Source organism: Grampus griseus, assembly GCF_964374135.1.
Source record: "Grampus griseus genome assembly, chromosome: 11".
Classification (NCBI taxonomy): Eukaryota; Metazoa; Chordata; class Mammalia; order Artiodactyla; family Delphinidae; genus Grampus; species Grampus griseus.
The window spans coordinates 42,014,628-42,033,200 of NC_139005.1; the positions used below are offsets into that span (position 1 = coordinate 42,014,628).

The window sequence follows — 18,573 nt, forward strand, 5'->3', positions numbered from 1 at the left end:
GCTGGTACTCTGCTGCAACCACGGAGGCCAATTAAAATAATACTGTAACACACAGGAGTGATACATCCAGTTCCCAGGTTCCAGATAAGAGCAGTCATGCCCATATAGGAGGGGATCACCCATCCCCATTGGGTAAGGCCTTCGGTTTGTTGCCCTCAGAGTAGAATAAAACACTGTGTTCCCACGGACAAGGAACTCCACAAGAACCCATGGTCTACTTTTGGACACGGACTTTAAGGACCACACGTGCCAGGCACTTCTAGAAACAGGACTGGCCTACGGCGGTCACACTTGGAGATGCTTCTGTTTTGGCAGCACAAACTAAAAACTTCTTAGTGTATTCTGGTTTTAGTCTCCTCTCTTGAGTGAAGCAGCCAGCGACTGCCAAGTTCCACAAGCCCTCAGTCTAATGCTCAGCATTAATTTTCTCCATGGTCTTCTTACAGCCAGGCTACAATTTTCCCTTCCCGTCCAGCGATGGCATCATCATCGTGGAAAGCCTCCTCCTTGACAGTGCCAAACTCGGGATCCAGTGCTTTGATGTGATACCGATGATTTCTCTCCCGGTCAACAGCTGCTTTAAAATCCTTCAGTGTCACCTCCCTCAACCTCTTCGGTATATTGACCATGAAGGGCGTAAGTGGTCGGTCAGTGAAATAGAGCACCTTCGTGCAGGCGCTGCTGACAGCTGGAGAGCTCTGTGGGTGAGGCAGCTTTGAATGCGGGGGCCAGGACTCCCGGCATTCACTACCTGCTTGAGTTCTGGGTGACTTGCCCCGAACCCTTCTGTCCTGTTTCCTCTGGGTCTCCATGGCGCGCGGGCGCTCCATGAGGCTGGAGATGCCCTGCTCCAAGCTGTCGATGGTGTGGTGCTGAGGGTCGTGGCCACTGTTGCGTAGGCTGCGGAGGGCAACCCGAACGAGCTGCAGGTCGCTGCTCCCTCTGTGAGCGACGGAAGCAGAGCCTTTTCCTGCCACTGGAAGGAGAAAACCGTTGCTTTGAGGGCTGTGACTGCTGCAGTGGGTCACCTCCTCTGCCTCTCTTCATACAGTGAGTCAAAAGCATGTCTTTGTGTTCCAGCTCCCGCTTCAGATCCACCTGCTGGTAAATGGCCTCAGAGAGTTTCCGAAGTGCTTCCTCCAGCTTGGCCTGGTACTGCTTCAGGAGGCGGTCCTTCTGCCCCAGTTCTTTTTTATATTCTCCCGAGAGCCGATTCCTCTCGTCTAGCTTCCTCTGCAGATCCACGTTCTGGTTGTGCAGCTCATCTTCTTCCACATTTGCCCTCAGCAGTTCTTGTCTGAGCTGAAGGACGGACGTGTCCCGCTGAGTCAGCCTCTGCTGCAAGGCATCCTTTACCCCCTGTAAGTTTCTGGCTTCTTGTTTATACTTCAGCAGCTCCTTCTTTAGGTCCTGATTCTCCTCCATACTCTGATCCAGACGACTTTGGATTGTAATCAGTTGTTCCTCGGGATTGACTCCTGGTTCACAGAGGGCCAAGGGCCTCTCCCGTTCATCTTCGGGTAAGGATCCGTTGAGCAGTAAGGCCTGTAATCCTGATATCATTCTCCCGGCTTCCTCCATTTCTTTTTCCAAATGTTCTTGTTGTTCCAACAGCTGTTCTTCCCATGAAGTCTCCAGATAGGGCCGGGGGCTGCCTGGTCTCCAGTCCCGGGATAATGAAGAGTCTGTCTCCTCTGTTTTGTTCTCTATTCCTTCAGAGGGAATAATCACGAAATCTGCCTTCTCCTCCGACGGGGTTATAATGGAGTCGCTCTTTGCACTGTGGGTAGGACTGGGGGAAGTCAGGCATTTGACTTGCGTCCCTCCCATGGTCCCCCTTGTGGCTCCGGCTTCAGCAAGTCGGCTTCCCGGGGTGAAGTGGGAGGCTGAAAGTCACAGCGCTCCCGAATTAGGGCATGTCTCCCCGCGCTGAGGCCCGAAGAACGACTCCATGGGCAGGCCAACTACCAGAGCCGCTCGCCCCGGTCCCGAGAGGGAGGAGGGAGGACAGAGAAGCAGGCATCTCGGCCCCAGGGACGGGGATGCTCCCAGCTCTGAGGCGCGCTGTCCTGGCAACTCAGACACTGCAGCAGCCCGGCCTCGGCGGAAGCCGCCTCCCCTCGCAGGCTGCGGTCCCCGGCAGCGGCATCGTGGTCTCCGTGGCCGCGCGGCTCCGGTCGTGCCCACGGGCACAGGCATTTAAACCTATCTCCGGAGAAAACCAACATTCAATATTTTAACTACACTATGCACATCCCCCGTGCCTGGCTTCTTATCGCTAGGAGCCATTGCTTCTTTGAAGCTGGGAACTTACTGGTTTCTAAGGGCATCTAACTATGGCTTACCCATCTCTCAGTAACTAAACACACTCCAGACATTCACATACAACACGTGATTTGGGATGAGCTGCCTCAGAGAGCCTTTGCAGGTGGAAAAATGGAGGGAAGTTGTGTGGTGATGGGACTTATCTCTGCCACCTAGACATGCAATAAAAAGTCCATTAAATCTCTCTCTCTCTCTCTCTCTCTCACACACACACACACACACAGAGAGAGAGAGAGAGAGAGAGAGAGAGAGAGAGAGAGAGAGAGAGAGAGAAACAAAGCATTCACTGAACACTGGCTGTGGCCCAGCCCTTATTAGGGACTGGGAAAGAGTGGATAAAACAGTGCCACTTGAGGCTGACTTTGCACAGCTCTCGCCTATAGCAGCTCATATTCACACAGAGGAGATATGCATCGACAAACATTTATTTCTTTTCCATTCTTGAAATTTGCAGAACTCTCTCAGGGAAAACACTAAACCTATTAAAATATGCAAAAAATGAAGCAGCAACTTTGCTGGGTAGCAAAAACCCCAAACCTCACAATCCCTCAGTGACTGGAGGCTGGGACACCTGCTTCAAAGGCAGCCCTTTCCTGGTTACCCTGTCTACTGCACCAGCAGGGTCCTGCCCACTGCTGCTGGGGACACCACACTGGAGAATGGCATAGAGGTCCAAGGACAACAAAGTTTGGTGACTTTTTATGGATTAAATATATATTTATTGGGACTTCCCTGGTGGTGCAGTGGTTAAGAATCCGCCTGCCAATGCAGGGGACACAGGTTCAATCCCTGGTGTGGGACAATCCCACATGCCACAGAGCAACGAAGCCTGTGCGCCACAACTACTGAGCCTGTGCTCTAGAGCCCGCGAGCCACAGCTACTGAGCCCGTGTGCTACAACTACTGAAGTCCACGCGCCTAGAGCCCGTGCTCCACAACAAGAGAAGCCACCGCAATAAGAAGCCCACGCACCGCAATGAAGAGTAGCCCCTGCTCACTGCAACTAGAGAAAGCCCGCATGCAGCAACGAAGACCCAATGCAGCCAAAAATAAATAATAAATAAAATAAATAAAATTGAAAAAAAAAAGCACTTTGTGGAAAGACACTTTGGGACCATGTAAGTATCCTGATCCTCACCAAACTTCCTCCACGAGCATCATTGATGTTTCTTGGTTTAATTATTACCATGATGGTTGACAAATCCAGGATTACTTCTACATTTATTAGTTGGCATCTTCTGTAGGGGAAAAAAAAACCCTTTCTCTACTCCACATTTATTTATTTATCTATCTATCTATCTATTTATTTATTTATTTATATTAGTATAGACTCAGGGATCCCTATTTTATTTATTACTTATTTATTTATATTAGTATAGACTTGGGGATCCCTATTTTATTTATTATTTATTTATTTGTTTATATTAGTATAGACTCAGGGATCCCTATTTTATTTATTATTTATCTTGAGGCTCAGATTATCTCAGCTTTGGCCAGTGGGAACCCCTTCAAGCTGGCTTCTGTGTCCTTTTGATATAGTCCCTCCATCCTTTAAGCACTTCCCAACTTTCTGGAACAAGATGGTCCTGACTCATCTTGTGATTTATCTGTCCCAGCCCTAGAATTTGTCATTTCTCAGAGGCAAATTAGTTTCTTTTAGTGGAGGATGGTATCTAGAAACCAAGATCTGGGCAGTAGTTATGCTTACAGCTTTTGAAACGTTGTCAGTGATTTTCTGACTCTTAAGCCAGGAACAGAATGTTACCTTCAAGCTTTAACTTTCTGGACTAGTGACTGCAAAACCTGTTCAGGTGGTGGGCAACGTGGACATAATGAGACTTTTTTTTTTTTTGCGGTACGCGGGCCTCTCACTGCTGTGGCCTCTCCCGTTGCGGAGCACAGGCTCCGGATGCGCAGGCTCCGCGGCCATGGCTCACGGGCCCAGCCGCTCCGCGGCATGTGGGATCTTCCCGGACCGGGGCACGAACCCGTGTCCCCTGCATCGGCAGGCGGACTCTCAACCACTGCGCCACCAGGGAAGCCCCTGGCTCTTTCTTGACAGGTTTCAAATAAGAAGTGTCTAGCTAGGCTGAGGAATTGCTGACCGGAGAAATTCCAGCTAGAATGTTTGGCTGCTGTATGTTCCATGAAGTTAAGGGCATCTCCTGGAGATGGGAATCTATTTTAAATAGTGTGTCTTCATAAATTCACACAAATATTTTGTCTGTTTGATGCATTAAATGGCCAAAGAACAACTTTCATTGGAACTCTATTAAACCAACATCAGTGAGCACCCACTGAGGGTCAGATGCTGGATTAGACAGTGGGGAAATTTGACAGAGTATCACCTGTCCTTACTCCGGCAGGTCCCACTGTCTACTTGGGGGAGTCACCTGTGGAAAGAAATAAATATGGCAGATTGAACACACATATTTACTCTCCAAAACTCACAAAAACTGCAGTGAAGTTTGTTTGGATAAAAATACAGTTGGTTGTTTTGAAAATGAGAATTCATTTCAACATGATTGATATATTATGGAACGATTTGAGCCTAATGTGAATTTCACATTTGCTTTTGCACAATTTTATATGTAAGGCACATGGGTGAATGTGGATAACTGAGCCACGTAGAAATACACAAAACGCACACAACTCAAACAACTACCACCTGCCTCAGTTCACAACCCACACCCATCCACATTAGCTGTTACAACTTTCCATCAAATTTCAGGTAACCCTCCTCCTGCTAATAACATACAACTCACAAGAACTTCACAATAACTCAAGCTGCAACCCTTCCGATGCCCATGTCCACAAGCAAATGTCAAGTCTTTTTCCAGGTAAAATGCTTTATTTATTGTAGTTGTTATGTATTTCTTAGCCATTTAATATGTGTAAAACTGTGCTACTGTTTTTATTAGGCTCCTATCTTTTTATCGAGTCACTGATGACCTTTTTGAGTATTGTGTCCCTAACCCCTTTTCCCCTCCATGATTTTGCACAGTATGGTGATAAAAAAAACCTTTTGTTTAAATTGACGTATGGTTGATGTACACATAGTACTGTGATTTTCAGGAATGTGTATATCATGTTATAGCAGAACTGTTGTGTGTAAGACAAAGAAAACAGCAAGGGTTAAGGCAGAACACTTCTGGAAGCTAGAAAGTAGAACAAGTTGTAACTAACTGTGAGCTAATAGAAAAATAAATATATTGATCTCTGCCCCCCAACCTCCCATTCCTGGCACAGAGCTCCTAAAACCCTCATAATTCCCTAAGTGATAATAGCCTTAGGAGCATCTTTTGTTCTAATATTTGGTCTTTGACGCTGTCTCTGACACAGGGCTGCTAAAACCCTTGTAAATTCCTAAGTGGTAAGAGCCTTAGGAGCATCTTTTGTTCTTTTCAGGAGGCTCTGGGTGAGCTCCACGATGGCAAGCCATGAATAGAAGCTTGGAATTTTTATCTCCACCCCTGCATCTTCCAGAGAGGGGAGAGGGGTTGGAAATGGAGTTAATAATTGATCACACCTATGTGAGGAAGCCTCCATAAAATCCCAAGAGAAGGGGGTTTGGAGAGCTTCTAAATTGCTGAAAACATCCATGGATGGGGCTGGGGGAGTGATGCAACCCAACTCCATGGGGACAGAAGCCCTTGCTCCTGGGACCCTCCCACCCCTTGCCCCATGTATTTCTCATCTGGCTGTCCACTGTATCCTTTATCACATCCTTTAATAAACTGGTTAACATAAATGTTTCCCTGAGTTCTGTGAGTCACTCTAGCAAATTAATGGAACCTGAGGAAGGGGTCGTGGGAACCTCAGATTTATGGCAAATCAATCAGAAGCACACCTGACCACCTGGAATGTGACTGGTGGCTGAAGGGAGGGGGCAATTTTGTGGGACTGAGCCCTTAATCTGTGGTACCTGACCCTATCTCTAGGTGGATAAGTGCCAGAGTGGAGTAAATTGTAGGACATCTGGATGGTATTGCAGAATTGCTTGGTGTGGGGAAAACTTCCCGTACATTTGGCCACCAGAAGTGTCAGAAGTGAAGTGTTCTGTGTGAGTAGTAAAGGAGACACATGGGAGGAGAACTCTAGGTTTTTAAATACACTATCTTAGACCCAAGAAAGTTGACTCTTAAGCCAGCTGGGAGAAAGAAGGCATCTACAGAGAGAGAGCTTCAGAAATCTGCATGCATTCTCCTTGGGTCCATGGTTGAGTAACCAGTCTTGTATGCGTAGAGTGATGCTCCATGAGGTTAGGCAAAGAATGACTGGGGAGTTGTAAGCTGAACGATTTTCAGAGCTCATTCAAGTTAGAACCAATCAGAGAGGAGAGTCCTTAATAAACACCCGGGGCACTCAGCAGAGACCCCAGAAGGATCATGTGCTAGTGGAAAGCCCAAGGTAGTCCAGAGTAAAGACTACTCTGAACTTACCTTAACAGAGCTTAACGCTGGGGCACTTAAGATACCTAATTCCAAGACTTAATATAAAGCTACTGTAATTAAGACAGTATGATATTGGCAAAAGGATAGACACATAGACCAATGGAATGGAATAGAATCTAAAAATAGACCCACACATATATGGTCAATTGATATTTGACAAAGACAAAAAGGCAATTCCATGGAGAAAGAATAGTCTTTTCACCACAGGGTCCTGGAAGAACTGGGTATCCATTAAAAAAAAAAAATGATGCAGTGCACAAGAATGAACTATAAATGGATCATAGACATTAACATGAAAGGTAAAACTATATAACTTCCAAAAGAAAACATAAGAGAAAATCTTTACAATTTTGGGGTAGACGGAGAGTTCTTTGCTAAGACACAAAAAGCATGAAGCATAAAAGAAAACATTTGATAAACCGGACTCCATCAAAATAAAACCTTTTGCTTTTCAAAAGACATCATTAAGTAAATGAAAAGTCAAGTCAGCCTGGTAGAAAATATTCATAGTTTATATATTTGACAATAGACTCGAATGTAGAACACAGAAAGAACACTTACAACTTGGTAAGAAGACAAATAGCCCAGTTTAAAATTAGATTATTTGATCATACACATCACAGAATAAGATGCATGAATGGCTGGTAAGCACATGAAAATATGCTTAATGTTATTAATTATTAGGGAAATCAAATTAAAACCACAGTGAGATCCACCAAACCCCCATTAGAATTATTGATAATATCAAGTATTAGTGAGTGTGTACAGCAACTAGAATGCTCATGTGTTGCTGGTAGAAAAGTAAAATTGCATAACCACTTTGGAAAATCACATTGCAGTTTCTTATAAAGTTAAACATATATTTACTTATGACCCAGCAACTCCACTTCTAGGTATTTATTTACACAAGAGAAATGAAAATGTATGTCCATAAAAACTGCATGTAGAAGAGCTTTCATATCAGGTATTCAATATAGCCCCAAATGGGAAAGAACTCAAATGTCCATAAAAGGCATGGATTGTGCTCTATTCATGTGATGGGGTGCTACTCAGCGATAAAAAGAAATGAAGGCTTACCCATGCAACAGCATGGATGAATCTCAAAAAATTTATGTTGAGCAAAAAAGCTAGACACTAAAGAGTACTTACTGTATAATTCTATTTATATGAAATTCTAGAAGAGACATCTATTCTGTAGTGACAGAAAGGAGATGAGTGTCTGCTTGGGGACTAGGGTTGTGGGCATTGATTATAAAGAGGCACGAGGAGATCCTTTGCGGGTAACGGGTATGTTCTATATCTTTATTTTGGTGGTGGCTACCCGAGTGTATACCTTTATCAAAACAGATCCAACTGTACACTTAAAATGGATGCATTTTATTGTATGCAAATTGTACTTCAATAAAATTGATTTAAAAAATCTAGAAGATTGGTTGAAATCTATTTATGAGCCATTGGACCTTGGAATCCCCTCCCCTCCTCAGAACAGCCAGACACTGTTCCTCCCCACCTCCACAGAGGACTTCAGTTTTATTCTCTGGAGTTGGTTAGACAGAGGGTCCTTATAACAAGGCACAGTGGGGCATAGACACCTTACTGAAAAGATGGTGAATGAAGTAAAGTTTACAAGCAAGTGCTGAGACCCCCAGCCCTCTTCTCTCATTTGGTTTCCAGAATGATAGAAGTCAGACTTACAGATTCCAGGAAGGGGTTTGGAAGATTTTTCTGACCAGCTGCAAAGGAAAGACCCAAAACACTGTTACTGGAATCTTTCCATGTGAATAGCTTAGCTAGCTCACTCTACAGAGAGCTTAGCATTGACATGCTTCATGCATGCTCATGGAGCTGTTAGTGCTGCCTCTGGAAATGTGAGTAATCAGTCACGGACCGATAGTCATCTGAGAAGAGCCTCCAACATAAAAACTGAAGCTCAGAAAACAAACAGGAAAAAAAATCTGGAGGAAGCAGAGACTAACTAGGGAGATGAAAATATTAAAAATAAAAATCTCCCTTTTATTAATATTTTCAAAGAAAAAGAGAAGATAGATTATTCTTGAAACAAGAACAGGATACAATAAAAAATGCCTAGTTAGAAAAAAAAATCAGCCCTTGGAAATATAAAAACTATGATAGCAGAAATGAAAACTTGTGTAAATTATTTTGAAAAGAATATGAAGGAAGTCTAGAAAATAGAGAAAAAGGGTAAAGATAAGGGAAATAGGACATCAAAGATAAGAAAGTTAGGGAACCAGTTCAAAGAGGTCCAGCATTTAAGTAAGAAGAGTCCCAGAAAGAGAGAACAAGGAAAATATAAGGGGAGGAAAGAAAAAGAAAGAATCCCAGAAAAACTTCCAGAACTGAAGGACATAAGTTTGCAGGTTGAAATGGACCACTAAATCTCCAACAGATAACAAATCATTTTACTGGGAACAGAGAAGACTCTACAAACTTACAGAGAGGAGAAAAAAGTTTCATATACAGAATCTAGAATCAGAATGACTTCAAACTCATCAGCAGTAATATTAGCAGCCAGAAGACAATGAAAACCGTAAAAATTTTGAGGGAAAACATTTTCCAACTCAGAATTCTATAGCTGTACAAACTATGAATTAGTTTGAGCCCATGTCCCCTGCATCGGCAGGCGGACTCTCAACCACTGCGCCACCAGGGAAGCCCTCAATTACTTTTGAGTATAAAGAATATTCAGACATGCATTTTATCAACACATTTACCTCACCTTTCTCAGAAAGCTGGAGGATATGCTCTATCAAAACTAAGGGGTAAACTAAGAAAGAGGAAGAGATAGAATGCAGGAAACAGGGATTCAAGTGCAAGAGAGAAAATAAGGGGTCCATCCATCTTTCGATCTATCTATATCTGGGGCATACTGGGAAAATGGTGGCTGAAGTGGGGAAGGGAGACTTTCTTTTTCCCATTGTCCTGCTGGGATACTCAACCAATAGGATGAAAAGCTAACCAGCTAGGGCTTGCCTGGTGGCACAGTGCTTGAGAGTCCGCCTGCCGATGCAGGGGACACGGGTTCGTGCCCCGGTCCGGGAAGATCCCACATGCCACGGAGCGGCTGGGCCTGTGAGCCATGGCCGCTGAGCCTGCGCGTCCGGAGCCTGTGCTCCGCAACGGGAGAGGCCACAACAGTGAGAGGCCAGCGTACCGGGGAAAAAAAAAAAAAAAAAAAGTTAACCAGCTAATGAGTGGTTGGGGGAAGTTTGGTTTCTTGCTGGACCCCAGAGGAGATACATCAGAAGCTTTGAGTTCTTTGAGTTCTTAGAACACTAGACCCTGGTGAAATTTCAGAACTTAAAAAAAAAAAAAAAGAGTGAACATCCTAAAAACGCCCAGACATAAAACAATCAACAACAAAAACAGGCTATCTGAAAGGAAAGAGAATTATACTGGCACTGAAGTTATCATCTGCAACTTGGAAAGCCCGAGGGCCATGGAAAAGACTCACAGCTTCCAGGGGGAAGGAATCTTGGCCAAAATATTGTTAAAGTATTAGGGTAGGAGGCAGACATTTTCAGATCTGCAAGATCCGTGAACCATTTCTCAGGAACCTATTCAAGAAGGTAGTTAAGACAAATGAAAATTAAATTTGAATGAAAACAGAGACATCTCAAGATAAAAGAAGACCAAAAGCCTATCAAGCAGTGGAGAGCAATAAATCTAGTAAAATCTATAGCAAGTAAATGGATGACGATAAACTGACTTTTAACTATGTTATAAATTAGAAAAGATCTTTGAAATAGAAGACAAGGGGAAAAATCCTTAGCGGAAAGTTGAAATTAAAATGACAGATTATTTCAACCAACCCCAGGAGATGGGATGGAGAGATGATGGTGTTGAGAGGAAAGAGGGGATGAGGATTTGGAAATAAAAAACAAAATAGGTGGAGGGTGTCACATGACTATATACTTTTGGTATGTCGATGGGGAAGTACTGGTTCAAATATAACTTGAAATCCGAAAGTAATTATTAGTAAACTTGAGATAGACAGAAAAACTGCCAAACACCAGAGAGAACAAACATGAATTAAAAGAAGAAACAACCATAAGGACACCCACTAACATAGTGACTTACAGGGACAGGTAAGGGGACTGGGATTTAAGGAAGTGAAGGGAGAACTTTCATTTTTCCCTCTATGTTCTTCTTGAATTTTTGAATTCTTTTAAACAGGTAAGACACATTGATTAATTGCCTTTATAATTAAAGACAATGACGTAAGGAACTCTGAAAAGTTAACGGAGGTCAAAAATCAAGGTGATACCATCTGCAATGTCGTTGGAGAACTGCTCTGCCCTGACTCTCCCTTTCTTTCCCAGCATAGTTGTTCATTTTCTACAAATGATTAATGCCTGTTGCTTGAGGAAAGGGCTAGAGAATGGTATGTAGATAACTCCTGAGGCCCCAAGGTGAAAAATGAAGAATATATGCTATAAATGAAGATGGCTATCTGCGCACTTAACGCGTTCTCATTTGTTGCAGAAGGGAGACGCTCTGGCAGCCCTCCGGGAGATTCAGTGTTCTCATCGTTAGAAAATTGGAGTCTGTGATGGGACTTAGGTGACCCCAGGTTGGAAGCCACTAGAGGGATGGCTTGGTGAGATCTCTGGCCTAGGTCTTCTTAACCTAGAAGTTAGGGCACCTGGATTTTTGTTGTGTCTCTGCCATTTTTATGAGCCATCTGTCTTTGTGCGAGTCATTTAACCTCTCTGAGGCTCATTTCTCACCCCGGAAAGACAGTGCTGCTACAGAGTCAGCATTCTTTAAATGTTTGTTGAATAGATCAATGATCAAAGGAATGAATGAAGTGGCTTGTCTAAGGCCCATGGGAGCCGTACCTGAAGCCCACAGGCGTCTATGCAGCCCGATGCTCTAGCGGCTTAACACGCAGTGAAGGTGGTCTCTCCCTACTCACGCCCTGCACTCACCGGCCTCCATACTCTGCACACGTCCTGGAGGATCCGCTCCTGGTTCTTCACGGAGCACAGGACCAGTGTGCAGACCACCACATCCACGGAGTCGTCGGCCACCTGGTGCAGGTCCTCCCCGGCAGCCACCAGGAAGTGCTCAAACTGCAGGTGTCGGTTCTCAGCAATGCTCTTGATCAAGAACTTCTCAAAGTTGGGGTTGGGATCAATGCAGGTCACCCGGCATCCAGGCGGGTAGAACTTGAAGTTGGGCCCTGTGCCGCAGCCCAGCTCCAGCAGGGAGAGCTTCCCGGAGGGGCCTGCGAACTCCTGTAGATTGCTGAAGAGCTCCTGCTTCTTGCTCGCCATCCGTTCGTTGTACATCACAGTAAACCTTGCCAAGAAGTAGGGGAGCGATTTTTTGCATATCCGGTTCCGCAAGCCCAGGAAGTCCAGCAGGTACATGGGAAATGCCAGGATGCAAACGGAAAGAAAGAGAGGGTGGGTGAGGACTGCCAGGGGCAGCGTGCAGGAAAGAGAGCCATGGGGACGGGGGATGGAGGAATGGGAGCGGGGTGGGGGGTGGCGCCGCCCCCTCGGGGAATGGAACACCCTGTAAGCCCCCCAGTAGCACCGAGTCGTCAAATGAAGGACACATCAAGGGGAGTGCTGTCTCAAGTCTCAACCTCCTTGGGCTCCTACCAGAAAAGACACGGTAGGAACCGCCACGGGCAGGTGCTCCAACTCCCGCTTACTGAGCCCTTAAGTACATTTTCCACATTATCTTCTTCAATGCTTGAAAGGACTCATGAGACAGACACTCTTAATCCCCCATTTTACAGAAGGAGGAACTGAGTCTCACAGAAGGTAGCTGCAAGGTCGTGTGGCTGGGAAGCGCAGCGAGTCAGAGTCCCCACCTTTCACCTGGAGCTGCCTGCTTTCCTTGGAGACTGCTGATCTCCTTCAGGGAGAGTCACTGTCACGCGGACTGAGATCAGAGAAAGTGCGTGCATAGGATGATTGGGTAGAGCATTTGGTGAGAAGAGCCCCACAGAATGTTCTGGAAGCAGAAATAGCCATTCTCTTAGAGTCTAGAAACGTCTCTGAACTAGCCTGCTCTGCCCACACCTTGGAATATCTAGATCCTTGTCCACCCTTAGCCGATTCCTGCCATAGACGAGGGCGTTTGTCCTCTACGCCAGGGCGGGATACCGCGCAGCCCACTCTTAAATCCATCTTCCACCTCCACCCGCCCCGCTCCCTTAATTAGCTCCGCCCCCCTCTCATACTTAACATCTCTCTTTGCGGCCCTTCTCCTTCTCCTCTGCCAGTCTGCCTGCTCAAGTCTCTTATCCTACAATAATCCTTTCCTTGAGTTTTCTTTCCTTTCAAGCTAATTTCCCGTCTCGCTTCCTCTCACTGCCAGGCTCCGTTAGAAATTGTGTTCAGCACTCACAGTTTCCGCGTCCTTACCTCATTCAGACCTCAGCCCACTGACATTCGGCTTCTACCCCTACAGCGCCAATGAACGTGCATGCAGACAAATGGAAGGCCGTCAGAGGGAGGGGAGGGACAGGGGAGAAGGAGAGGGTGACTGTGCTAGGGAGTGGTGGCCACGGAATGGAAGCCTGTATCTGAGGAGGTGCGGGACGCTGGCATCCAGGGCGCAGGTGGAGAGACAATCTGTCCTCAGAGCCTGGAGGCAGAGAGAAAAGATGGGTGGAGGTAAGTTCAGGTGGGGGAAAGAAGGTAAGAGAGTTCCTTTTGTTTGTTTGTTTGTTTTTTTACATCTTTATTGGAGTATAATTGCTTTACAATGTGTGTTAGTTTCTGCTTTATAACAAAGTGAATCAGTTATACATATACATATGTTCCCATATCGCCTCCCTCTTGCATCTCCTTCCCTCCCACCCTCCCTATCCCACCCCTCTAGGTGGTTACAAAGCACCGAGCTGATCTCCCTGTGCTATGCGGCTGCTTCCCACTAGCTATCTATTTTACGTTTGGTAGTGTATATATGTCCATGCCACTCTCTCGCTTTGTCACAGCTTACCCTTCCCCCCCCCACATCCTCAAGTCCATTCTCTAATAGGTCTGTGTCTTTATTCCCGTATATATGGTAAGAGAGTTTTTAACCAGAGGGCTTTGATTTTCTCAGTGAAGAAGAAGGCTATGATCTATTGCTGAGAACGAGGGTGTAGGGTACAGGGTTGGCGATAGGAAGAGAGTAAAGAAACTTTGCAGCAGCAACCAGGGGGACTGGGAGAAATTGCTGACCGAAGGCAGAGAGAAGCCTTTAGTAGCAAAGAGGATGCAGGTGAGCCTGGGGACTGTGAGTCAGTGGTGACACCGGATCTTGAAGATATGGTTTTCTTCACGAGGCATTGCTGTTTAGAGCAGAGAAGGTCAGCATTTAGGCTAAACAGGGCTGGGGGTCTATCCAGGTGAAGGAGACTGAAGGGTAGGGGCCAGAGAAGGAGGGGTACAAGGAGTCCAAGCTGGAAAGAAAGTGTGAAGGAGGGTAGGGGGGTTAGAAAATGGAATGATTGGGTTCAGGACTGGACGAGCTGGTGTGGCTGAAGAACCCAACGGCTGAAAGTGAGAGAGTTTTGAATGGTACCGTGGTGTGAGATCAGAGTTTGAAACTTCAGAGATGAACCAGTTTAGGGTCTAGAGAGGGGACAAGGGCAGAGACAAGAGAAAAAGGATGAACGTGAAAGTCACTGGAACTGAGGAGCTAAGGAATGATCAGGCTAAGATGCTGAGTGGGTCACGTGCCTGGAGATGAGGGTGCCAGGGTGAAGAGGATCACACAGGACCAGGTGCCAGAGTCCCTGGTGAGAGTGAGGGAGTGGCCAGGGTATTAGGAGGTGACTGTGGGGCCCGCAGGGACCAGCCACAGGGGAGGGGATGGACGTGGTATAGCATGAGCCTCCTGGGACATTTTAAAAATTACAGTGATTTTGTACAATCAATATACAATGGTAAAATTTCAATCAGTATATAAAGGCTTTTTTTTTCAATAGATAGCATTCCTCTGAATGTATGTAGCCCAATGCATTGAATCACATCCCACTGATGGGCATTTATGCTGTTTCCTGTTTTTCTCTAGTATAAAATAATGGAGGTACAGACCACATGTATGTGTGCACTTTTGGTGAGAACATCTGTAGGATAAGCTCCTGGCAGTGAATGTACTTGATCAAGGACAAGTGTATTCATTTTATTTGTTTTGTTTATTGAGGTAAAGGCAAATGTCTTTAATTTTGATAGCTACTGCCAACTTGCCCTCTAACGAAGGTGCGCCAATAGATGACCCCGCGCACAAAGGACAGAACGCTCTGTTACCCGCACACTTTCCAGCACTGTTAGCAAACTAGTCTTTGATAATCTGACAGGTGCACATGGCTTTTTATTGCTATTCTGTGGCATTTCTTTAATTTGAATGGAGTATTTTTTTTCATATTTACTATTTGATTTTGTTTCTTTCTTTTCTTTTTTAATAAGTGACCTAGTAGTTCAAACTGCCAATGTTCAAATCCGGCTTTTCTACGTACTAGCTGTGTGACCACGGGCCATTTCCTTAAATTCGTTGTGTTTCAATTTCTTCTTAAAATGAGATAATAACATACACTATGCGAAGTGCTTAGAACAGGGCCAGGCACATGCTAGGTAAGTACTCTATAAGCATTGGCTGATAATATCCACGTCTGTTGCCCACTTTTCTGCTGCGTTGTCTTTTCCTTATGGATTTGTCTCTTCTGGAAAGCCTGTTGGCTGTCATATATGTGTTTTGGCATTTGACTTTATTTTTTTTTAATTTTTTTGTGGTATGCGGGCCTCTCACTGCTGTGGCCTCTCCCATTGCGGAGCACAGGCTCCGGACGCGCAGGCTCAGCGGCCATGGCTCACGGGCCCAGCCGCTCCGCGGCATGTGGGATCTTCCCGGACCGGGGCACGAACCCGTGTCCCCTGCATCGGCAGGCGGACTCTCAACCACTGCGCCACCAGGGAAGCCCCCTTGACTTTATTTTTAAGATATTACATTCCATGAGAAAATATTACATGGCTTTTGTTATGATTGCAATCACTGGAATTCCAAGACAATGAAAACACATTATGCCTTAAATATTTTATACTTTAGGAATTTGAGGAGGTGTTTTGAGGGGTTGGACAACGAGTAATGGAGCCAGAAAGAATGTCTCCCCCACCTCTCCAGAGAGGACCAGCCACTTCCAGCTTTGAGGGCTGCAGGACCGTGGTATCTGGACAGGTTTAGTGACACCAAGCAGGGCTGCGGAACTTGGGCTGCTTGTTTGTTCACAGCTGGGTCCAGAGGTGCAGGGGAGGCCAGGCGGGCAGTGGGAGGACAAGTGATGTGCATGGCGGGTGTGTGTGTGTGTGTGTGTGTGTGTGTGTGTCTGTGTGACAGAACACTACAGAGATGGAAGCGAGCCTCTGGATTACGGAAGGACAACTGCGAAAGGCTTTGGAAATGAATTCAGCTCAAGATTATGCCCGGAATCTCCTAACAGGGTCTCTGTGAGGCCAGCAGAGGCATGAGCTGGTGGGAGACTGGGTTTAGATGAACCAATGGACGGGGCAGTCTTGTGGGGCAGGAATTTGATCCTCGGCCTCTTGGTGTTGACACTCCTCGTGAAGCCCTCCAGAGGGCGTTTCTGTGAGCAGCCTGGCACCCAGTGGGCTCATGGCGTTGGCCTAGGAATGGAGAGACAGGAAGAGACTGGTGAGGGCTGGAGCCACCAGGAACGCTTGGGGGAGGGGATGGGGAGGCGATGGGCGGATCCTGGGTGGGTCTGGAATGGGGAAATGTGGCCGGAGGCGAGGCTGCATCCTGGGCCTGAAAAGCCCACAGACCGTTTCCCCTTTGTAGTGTCCTCCCAGCTCCCTCTCCCCACGAACCTGAGGATTTCGTCTCTGGTGAAGAAGCTGTGGCCCAGGGTGGGGCAGCGACTTATTCAGGGTCACCAACATTGCCCTGCCAGAGTTCCCAGGCCAGGCTCTAGGGAAGCAATGGGGTGGCGGGGAAGGGAGGGATTCCTGGCATGGGCAGGGCATAGCCTCCAGAGGGCAGATCCAGGTTGGGGGGGGGGGGCAGCTGTGGAACTTGGGTGGGTTTAGGGGGTGGAGGGCTAGGGGGCTGGGGTAGGAGGTAGTGGGGAAAAGAGGATGAGCGCTGAAGGGTAAGGACTTTGGAGTGTATGAGTGTGTGTGTGTGTGTGTGTGTGATGTGGTATATATGTGTGTATGTGTTCATGTGAGTGATGTGGTGTGTGTGTGTGTAAGTGATATGGTGTGTATGTGTATGAATGTGTGGGAGTGTTTATGTATGCATATATGTATGTGTTCATGTGTGTGATGTGGTGTGTGTGTGTCTCTCTCTTTCTCTCTCCCTCTCTCTCTCACACACACACACCCTGCAGCAGACACACTGAAAGGTCTCCTTGGGCATCCCTCAGCCTCTGGCCTGAGCTGTCCCAACACCAATATGGAAGAGAGGGAGGGGAAGGGGCCTGGGTCTCCACTGTGATCCCTGAGAAGGGGCTTCTGTGCGTTAGTCCTCCTTGTCTAACTGAAATGGAAACCAGGAAGGGCATTCCATCCCCAGCCTCCTCCACTCAAGCCCCAAGGGCTTGGTCTGAAGTGACAACCTGGCGAGCTCACTGGGCGGGACTAGAGGTGGACTAAGGGTGACAACAGTCCTGTTGGCTGTCTTTTCCAAAGGCTCCTCAGGCTGCCCCTCTAGCAGAGCTAACAGCACATTTATCCCCATCTTGGGCTGGGTTTGAAACTGCTGGGAATTGTTTGGTGGTGGCTTCAGGTGGGGGAGATGACGAGAGCTGGGGACGTTTAAACAGGCAAGTGGCAGGGGTGGGGAATGGGGAGGAGTGTCTGAGGGCAAATACAAGCACGTTGCACAGACATTCGTACAAAGGCGTGCAAGCGTGTATTCACAGACACACCTATCCCCCTGCCCCCCACCCGAACATAGAAGCCCACTTGTATAAGTACATTCACAAACATGCAGACACATATGTAAACACACATGCCTAGGGTGTGCACACAGCCAAGCCCAGGGCAGGTGCGTACACACAAAAGTGTACAGACATTCACACAAAGTGTCTCAAATACACACAGGTGTCCCCTTCCTCTCCAGGGACAAATAAACTAAGTGGACAGGAACGTGATCTGGGGCGGGGGCAAGTGCAGGCCCAGAGTAACCACCACCAGAAGATGTCTCTACTGGAGTGCGGAGGAGAGGGGCGAGAGTGGGGTCATGCCCCACTTGGCCTGGTCTCTGTATGCAGAGGAGGCGTGGGGACACGTGGCCAGGGAAACCAGTTCACCCAGGCCCACCTTGGGGTCAGCTTACTCAGGAGCCGAGCTCTCTCAAGGAGGAGCTGGACTTGGGACGGAGGCTGTCGGGGAACGCCTTTCTGGCTCTCAGTAGCTTGGGGAGGGGACTGGGGGCTGACTCCTGGGCTAGAGCGTTTTGACTACCCCTTCCCCCAATCTTTTACCGCTTGATCTTTCTGCTCTTGTCTCAGGAATCTGGATCTTCTTCACTCCATCCACAAGCCTCCTCCAGGGAGCCTTCCCTGACTGAGCCCGTTGCAGATCGACTGGGACCGCTGTCTTTCACGGCTCTCTGCGTCCGCCTGCATCAAGGGGTCTGAGCCTCTACGGCCCTCCTCCCCACTCTGGACGGTACAGGCTTGGACCAAAAGCCTGGGCCTCGGAGGGGTGGACGGCGCGATGGCGGAAGCGCGGCCCCGAGAGGAGCTGGCGGGCAGAGAAAGGTGGCCGGCGGCCAGCCCCGCCCCTACCTGTGTTAGCCTATCCGC

The 18,573-nt window shown here is 47.1% G+C and overlaps 2 protein-coding genes across 2 annotated transcripts; both read right to left on the bottom strand.

Moving 5' to 3' along the window:
* Nucleotides 1-419: 419 nt before the first annotated feature.
* LOC309830022 (dixin-like) lies at nucleotides 420-1,830 on the bottom strand (the record flags this gene model as incomplete). The annotated part of the gene is given in 3 exon segments (XM_082666298.1): nucleotides 420-440; nucleotides 444-1,044; nucleotides 1,046-1,830. Coding segments are annotated over 3 exon segments (1,407 nt in total).
* Nucleotides 1,831-11,707: 9,877 nt separating this feature from the next.
* LOC309829892 (thiol S-methyltransferase TMT1A-like) lies at nucleotides 11,708-13,243 on the bottom strand (the record flags this gene model as incomplete). The annotated part of the gene is made up of 2 exons (XM_082666161.1): nucleotides 11,708-12,219; nucleotides 13,225-13,243. 2 exons carry the CDS (start codon nucleotides 13,241-13,243, stop codon nucleotides 11,708-11,710), a joined length of 531 nt encoding a protein of 176 aa, XP_082522287.1.
* Nucleotides 13,244-18,573: the final 5,330 nt, after the last annotated feature.